The 8,578-nt window shown below is 32.1% G+C and overlaps 1 protein-coding gene across 1 annotated transcript in view; it reads left to right on the top strand.

The window, feature by feature from the left end:
- Positions 1-8,578, top strand: part of LOC111085479 — a 24,037-nt gene that overhangs the window by 12,190 nt on the left and 3,269 nt on the right. The window contains exons 2-3 of the mRNA XM_022384267.1: positions 2,903-3,347; positions 5,176-5,279. Coding sequence (XP_022239975.1) covers positions 3,218-3,347; positions 5,176-5,279 — 234 coding nt within the window. The 5' untranslated portion in view covers positions 2,903-3,217. The remainder of the gene's footprint in view (positions 1-2,902; positions 3,348-5,175; positions 5,280-8,578) is intronic.

Raw genomic sequence — 8,578 nt, forward strand, 5'->3', positions numbered from 1 at the left:
ATTCAAAACGTACAATGAATATAAATGAAAATGATTTTAGATTATATATTCATGATAGTGGGTGTATAATTAATAATACTTGTAAATGTTCACAAATGAAAAGTGTGGATGTTATAAAATATTATGGTTAGAAATTGACAAAATTTAAGCTGGAAATACATGTTAAGGGTTTGGCAAAGACACTCAACTTTATGTACATTAAAATCTATCTTGTGAAAAAAGTGTCTTGATATTAGGAATTATGCCCCCCAGTGGCACAGCGGTTTGTCTGCGGACTTACAACGTTAGTAACTGGGTTTGGATACCCGTGGTGCGCTGAGTGCAGATAGCCCATTGTGTAGCTTTGTGCTTAATTAAAAACAAACAGTTAGGATTTATTTATTTATCATTGATACAGTCAGTAATTAAGTATGGGATTTCGAATTGGAAGAGGCTAATCAAACTACACTAAAGCCAATTGTTTCATTACAGAACAATGTTGTAAAATATGATAATGAAACAACTTAGGTATATTTTATGACAAATATTTCATGTGAGATATTTATTAATAAATAGACTACAATTACTTGTAAAGAATACAAATTATTATTTTCAAATAAAATCATGTTTTTCCTAAAAGAATGCAAGGATTAGAATATAAGATTTCAATAGTTAAAAATGAGATTATGCAAAAACATTTTTGTTATATAATTATTTAATAATTTACCTTTATCTATAAAAATGGGAATATTGTATCTAAATTTAAGGTACGAGTAAGATCATTTTTGTATTACTTTAAAGTATAGAAGATTTATTTAAAGTAATAAAATGAATTATTGTTATTTTAAAGTTAAAGTGCTTAAATGAAGTATTGAATAATTAATGTTATTAACTCGGATGAGCGAAAAGCTACTGGGTTAATTGTAGTTTAGTTTATAATTTATAATTCAATTTGTGTTGTGTTTTGTTATATGTTTATTGTGTTGTATAATCGTATTAAATATTAAAGAAAGGTTAAAGATAAAGATTCGCTTCATTTTGAAGTTCCCACGACAATTGACAACAAATGCTATTTAAGCAAGATATTTTGTATGCTAGATTTACATAAACAATAGGAAATCCCTATTTCTTATATTGTATAACACACATTCTAAGATATGTTTCTATGATATATTGATAGACAAATTATAATTCTGCGTGTGTAAAACTCTAAGATAGCTTCCATATCTAATAACATATAAAGTTCTGTTTGTTGACAACCAATGTCTATAATCGATCTAGCTGATATAATGAGACATTATATCGATCAGAATGTTCTTACCTGGTCTTGAGTTTTGTCACGTAATGTAAGTAAAGATACTTTCATATTAGACATTTTATACCACCGTACATTTTACTATCACATCACCAGTTTTTTTAAAAACCATTTATTTTGATTTCTACTACTCAGGCCCGGCGTGGCCAGGTGGTTAGGGGGCGCTCGCAACCTGAGGGTCGTGGATTCGAATCCCCGTCCCACCAAAAATGTTCGCCCTTTCAGCCGTGGGGGCGTTATAATGTGACGGTCAATCCTACTATTGGTAGAATATTTGGTAGAAGAATAGCCCAAGAATTGGCGGTGGGTGATGATGACTAGTTGCCTTCCCTCTAGTCTTACACTGCTAAATTAGGGACGGCTAGCGCAGATAGCCCTCATGCAGCTTTGCGCGAAATTCAAGAACAAAACAAACCTACTAATCAGAATAATCAACGCCAATTAATCACGCAAAAAGGAAGTCAAGAAATATCCTTCACCACGTTTTGAAAGGTATCATTATCGGCTGATCATGCATATCCTATATACATTATGACGAACACGTAAATAGGCGTCAATATTGAAAACAAAGAAGTTTAATCCCCCTATTTGAATACTAATTTTTAAACTGTGACAAGAAATTCAGTGCCTGTTCTTTTGTTCTATTATTACTGCGCTTGAATTGCATATCGTCCGATACAAACAAAAAATCGAATACTGACAAACAGTAAAAAAAGGTTTTAAAATGTGGTTAGAAATGCAAGCTGCATAAAGCATTGTGACTTTCATCACGTCGGGTATTTATAGTTGAAGATAGACACACACACGTTTATTTAACTTAAATACCATTATCTTTTTCAAAATAGTGCCTTCCATGTAGATATTTTATACAGGTATCTCGCAGAAGATTCTAGACAATTCTGTATTTACCGTGCCCATTCTTTACATCTTGCAACTCACTCGAGTTAGCTTGGTGTTAACTGCAATGATATATTTGTTTATTTTAGCGAAAAGCTGTTCAATGGCAAACTGCAGTGTGTCCACCGCGGGGATCAAACCCAGAATCTTAAAATTATAAATCCTCGAGCTTACCGCTGAGTCACTGGGGTCTCAGCTATAGACGGGCGAGTATATGTGATGTTCTGTCTGTTTGAGATCCATGTTAGAAGAAGTATTGTGTTACTTTCTTTTTAGTAAAAATGACAAAAGAGACATGCTAAGCTCGTGCTTATCTTCAGTATAGTAATAAAAAACTGTCGTTTTTTGAAGTGACAAGTTCCATTTGTTTTACAGTTAAATTAGAGTTACAAATTCTGTTACCCTTCCCCCAGATACGTCTTTATCAAAGCTGATAGTTATCGATCGGTTTAAGAAAATTTTATAGTTTCTTTTTTTCTATTTTGTAAAACGGATTAGGGCTTTTCCCTTGACTTTACTGATTTATTGATCGTAATAAAAGCATCCAGAGACCAATTCTATATTAATGTTAATTTTTTTTGTTTTTACGTTTTCTGGTTAATTAGAAATAAAACATTGTTTATATCACTAGTTTCAAAAAATATTGTTTACAATAAGAACTCAAAAGTAACTGAGCATTTCTTCGTTTCTTTTTGTTGTTGTTTATTACAGGTAACATTAAATAAATAACTAAGAAGATCATCGAGAAGTTCACTCAAAGTCTACCTGATGTCGCGCCACTGATTTCGAAACGGAAACCAATTAAAACGTTTCATCAGATACCGAATACTGGTCGATGGAATTAGGAATTCTGAAGTTTGAAATATAATGAGATTTGATTAAACTAAGACTGATTGTTGTGTACTTCAATTTAAATCATAAAATCAAGATAAAGCTTGATCTTTCCCACACGTTGATCAATTCGATTAATTTTAACCAAATTTACATAAATGACGTAGACCTACACAAATTTATTGTAAAGTTACCATGGAAACAGGAACTCTTCACTACGTAGATGACGAAGAACCTACTTATGAATCAGTTCTTCTTCCAGAAAACAAAATAATAGCGTCATCAGAAAATCTACTTTCTCCTTACCATTCTTCAGTAATTAACGGTACGTGCTCCTTTAAAACACCACAGAATGAATTGTTGATTTTTAAAACATCTTGAAAACTCAAAACCCTCCATTTTTTAATACACTTAACTAAGGGACCGTTATACAATCGACAAGATTGTGTCCAACTTCCTTTATTTTGGTTGTATATAACTTAACTCTTGACATTGAAAGATTTGGGTGAAAAGGCTTGAACTTAACTCTTATTAATTGTAAGGAACTTTATTAACTGAGTATATCGTCATTAGTATTCAAGAATCTAATACTTCAATAAATATCATGATACTAAATAATTCACTTAGTAAACGAAAGGTTTGTTTACTCGGTGTTCTGCTTATTTATATTTTTGAACATTTACATATTGATTAATATCTGGAGCAAATGATGATAAATTTATTCCAGTATGACTTTTTTTTATATTAGTAACACTTGTAGGCCTAAGTAAGCCAGTGATTCAGTAAAATCCCGTCCGTACAAAGGCTCATTTCAAATTGAAGCAAACGAAGTAAGTTATAAATACAAAATTACAACGCCACGTTTGGCAGATTTTACGTGAAGATCAAAATGCAGTTGAGGTTCAAAAGGGTATTGTTCGCACTCAAGACGTCCCCTCCACCTGGTAACACCCATGTACAATTGCTGAAATTATGAATAAAAGCTAGTGAGTTAAAAATTAAAACGTGAAATAAAAAAACTATGGAAATAAATCTTTCAAAATTAAATACTTTGTAAAGCCAAAATATTGTACTATTTACAAAAATATCAATTTTATATAATGTAAGAGCTACGAATAATTTTCGTACATCAGGACTGAAATAGTTAACCCTTCATGGAAGAGTTTTTTCATGTTGCGTCTAGAGTCTATATTATATGTTTATTACAGGCTAAATCATTTTTTAGGCTTAAGCTTAAGATTGTTAGTTTAAGTTAGAGTTCTGCACAGGCCGAAATTTTATAAGTTGACCCGCCCCGGCTCGAGTCCAACGGATACTTACAATATGTTGCCTGAGCCCGATACCCGATTTTTGTTACACTAAACCGCCCCCCACAGTGGCACAGCGGTATGTCTGCGGACTTACAACGCTAGAAACAGGGTTTCGATGCTCGTGGTGAGTAGAGCACAGCTAGCCAAACAACCACATTAAACCCGACTTAGGCAGGCAGCATCGACTGAAAGATCGAGATGGCCGTTTTAATGTTACAACCTGCCAAGATAGAGAGGAACAAGCTAATAATATACATACTAATATGTGTAATTATCAACATTTTGGTTGCTATTTAATATGACTGTTTAACAATTGATACAAAAGAGGCATGAGACAGTATCTGTAGAATTAAAGCGGCGCCTTTGATACCGAGCTTAGCATTTATGAAACTATCATGTATTGTTTGGGTGTAGATTACCGTTCGTCAAGAAATAAATGTGATTTTTTTTTTTTTAAGTTTAAAAATCTAGCAAAAAGCCTGAGTATTTATAAATAAGTTTGACAAAAATCACTTCATCCAAGCCCGACCCGACCTCAGATCGTTGTTTTTTTCTTTGTTTGTTATTACCCGGCCGGCAAGCCAAGCCCGGGCTCAATCCGAGCAGTCGTCTAGATTGACTTACATTTTATTTTTAAATGGAATAAGAAATCAAACACTCCAGATAATGTTATCTGTATTAATAACGCTTACATAAATCATCGGGTCTAATTGTTCTTTTAATGTAAGAGATATACTCTAAGATCAAGTGACGTCAGCAGGTTGAACGACACATTTCTTCTTGAAGTTTCATCATATTTAAGATGTTTGCTACATTCATTAATGTATATTCTGTTGCACACAGCTTTGAGTAACATACAGGACTTTGTGGAAACAACTATCGTGCTAAGAAAGAACAAACAGAACGAACTGAACATCTCTGTGACTGGTGGCATAAATACCTACATGGTGAGGAATCAAGCTTTATCTATCTGTCTGTTTGTCCAGGTAATGGTGTAATTCCTGTTTATTTAATAAGCTTCTGGTTCGATGAAAAATGTAACAAACAAACAAGCTAGACGTATTGAAAAGGTCGTGTTTTCCGTAACCAGGGAGCGAAACAAGGAACGAATGTCACACTTCTCTGTTGTTTTATCATATACACATTTTACACGTACTCCTTAGAAACATCTACATACATAGCCACTATAAAGAAATAAAGTGATAACTTTGGGAAAGGCATAACGTTTTTTTTTTAACAATTCTCTGATTGTTCAAATTAATGTTTAATGTGTTAATAACGGATCAAAACATAAACAGCATGGTTGTTACGACAACAATTAATAAAAATGTAAATTATGAGAAGTGATGGATGATATTTCTGAGATATAAAGGTCTAAAATATATATGTCTAATGTCTAAGATATATACGTCTAAGGTCTAAGATATATATGTCTAAAGTCTAAGATATATATATATGTCTGAGCTCGGCATTTGTAATTGAAAAGTTAATATCTGACATATGTTAGTCTTGTGGATTTTATCTTAGCATTTAATATTTTAAATATATTTACCTTGAGACATCTTAAGGTTTTAACAAAGCTTTATGACTGATCCGCGATAACAAATAGTTCTTTAACCCACTTTTTAAACTAATCCACAAAAGCATTAAAAAAAGGTTCTATTTATTTAACTTAATAAACATCGCTCATTTTTTTGGATGTATGTGTGTGTAGAGTATTTACATAAAATACTGATTACCTTGCCATAAACTCTTATTTAAGTATTATCTTTACATAAACACGCATTTATAACAGTCGTCACAAATTTATCTACATTTGTTAGAAATAGTTTAGAAAATTAGGAACCCCAATTGAAAAGAAAACACTATAAATTTAACTTTGATGAAAAATATAAGAAAATAATTTCTATAACTAAACATAGATATATAGATAGAATTTATTCTTCCATTATATAAAGTTATGACGACAGATCCCTAGAATTCCTTCAGTTTCTTTGTATTCTTCTCAGACTTGGTTACTGATTGTTGTATCTATTGTTAAAATACGTCTGAAATTGTTTTAGATGTTGAATTTCAGTAGAATACATGTTTTTTGGTGTTATGGGAAATTGATAAATATTTAACATTTTATTTCAGTTTGTTCTTTTACTCTTAGAATCAATAAATCACAACATAAAACATAACAAGAATATATATATACAACTTAGATTATAGATGTTTTATTTACAAAATATCTTGATGGCTATATATCAACTTGTTGGTAAAATTATAAAATCAAATTTTGGTTTCTTTTCAACATAAGCACTCAAGGCTAAGAATATATTCATATATTATATGGTTTGTTTGTAATTAAACACAAAGCTGCATCATGGGCTATCTGTGCTCTGCCCACCACGGGTATCGAAAACCAGTTTTTAGCGTTGTGCCACTAGGGGTCATTTGATATGGAAAACCAAATCTCTTCTGGATGGCTCAGTGGTTTCTCCAGAACAACGTAACAAAACGCAATATTTCTCTGAATGAACAATCCGACTGGTTCATATTGTTTTATTACTATTTCCTTTATATATTTCATAAAAGTGACCTTTTTTCATCCCGTGGAGGAATTTGTTTAAAGGTTTTTATTTTACCTTTAATGACTTCGCAATATTTTCAAAAGAGACTGAATAGACATACGAGACTTTTCTGGAGTTTTGTATTAGGTTTCATTCTTATGTAACGAGCTTTTAGCTTTACACAGTTCTGTATTGAACTGACAAACGAGTTACAGACATTTTGAAGACTTAAGTTTCATTTCGAAAGTTACAAAAGATAAATAATGTTACTTCCTAAATCCATCTTCCCTCTTTTTTTTTCTTTTTTTTTTATAAGAAACCCAGCTCTCACAATCCTAAACTAAGCTAACACAGGGGATGAGATTATCTTGTTAATATTGTTGTCAAGATCTTCTGAAAGACAGAGACAGAATATTGTTGTAAAGCAACGTTACAAGGGCTCGCACTTATAGCGTGAAACTCGTAAAACAGCGTTAGGCAGACTCATATTTAGAGTGTGAAACATGTAAAACAGCGTTACACAGGTTCATTCTTATAGCATGAAACACATAAAATAGCGTTACACAGGTTCATTCTTAGAGCGTGAAATACATAAAAGAGCGTTACACAAGTTCGCTCTTAGAGCATGAAACACATAAAATAGCTTTACACCGGTTCACTCTTAGAGCGTGAAACACGTAATATAGCGTTACACAGGCTCTCTCTCTTAGAGAGTGAAACACAAAATAGCGTTACACAGGCTCGCATCTTGAAAAACAAACAAACCTGTTAATGTTTGACAAACTGCTAGTAGTTCATTCAAAGTAACATGAAAAGTACAATACGACGGGAAATGGTGAAACGTAAAGTATATTATAGAAATAATTCACCCGTAATTTTTGTCACAAGATGTTCTTGTAACGGGAAAAAATAAATAAATTAATAATATTGAGCTGATTAGCGACTAAATATATAAAATCCTCATTTTCTTTTTGTATCCAAAAGTTTAATTTGAATTTGTGTTACTAGCTGACGTATCATGTTTAATGACAATCAGCCCAATAGTTCGTCAGTTATAAACGGACACACACAAATAATTTTGTCAAATAATGGTTAAGGCCAAAGTTGTTTGAAATATTTACAAAGTATAGACCAGAACATTTAAAAGGCATATACATGGTACAAACAACGGAGTAGCTCTTTGAAACTTTGATATCCCGCTACGGACACAAAAAATTTCCTTACAAACAGTGTTATTAGGCAGAAATTGGTTAATTACTTTTAATTATTTCTAATTGATTCTAGTTTGTTGCATTTTGAAATCCTTTTTCAGAATTGAGTAGGTTTCCACTTCGATATATGTGTGCACAGTTAGAAATTGATAATACTAAGCTTAAGCATTTTTGAGGTATTTAATTAAAATGTATGTTGGAAAAGTAAAGTTCATTTTTCACAGTTCGATAAAGGAAGTATTAAACAATCAGGGGCGTATCTACGGAAAATAGCGCCTATGCCAAGCACTGAAAGTGCGCCCCTGTCCAAACATCTGACACCCATCTTTTAGATAACTTTACCATAAGTCAAGCTCGTTAATCTTTTAATTAACAAATTATGGCATTATATGAAAATTAAAACTGCACCTTCCTTGCTTTCACTGATGAAAATTGGTCAATGATGTGCCCAAAGTCAGTCTTTTTTTCAGTTTCTTCTCT

The sequence above is a fragment of the Limulus polyphemus genome, unplaced genomic scaffold (assembly GCF_000517525.1).
Source record: "Limulus polyphemus unplaced genomic scaffold, Limulus_polyphemus-2.1.2 Scaffold418, whole genome shotgun sequence".
NCBI lineage: Eukaryota > Metazoa > Arthropoda > Merostomata > Xiphosura > Limulidae > Limulus > Limulus polyphemus.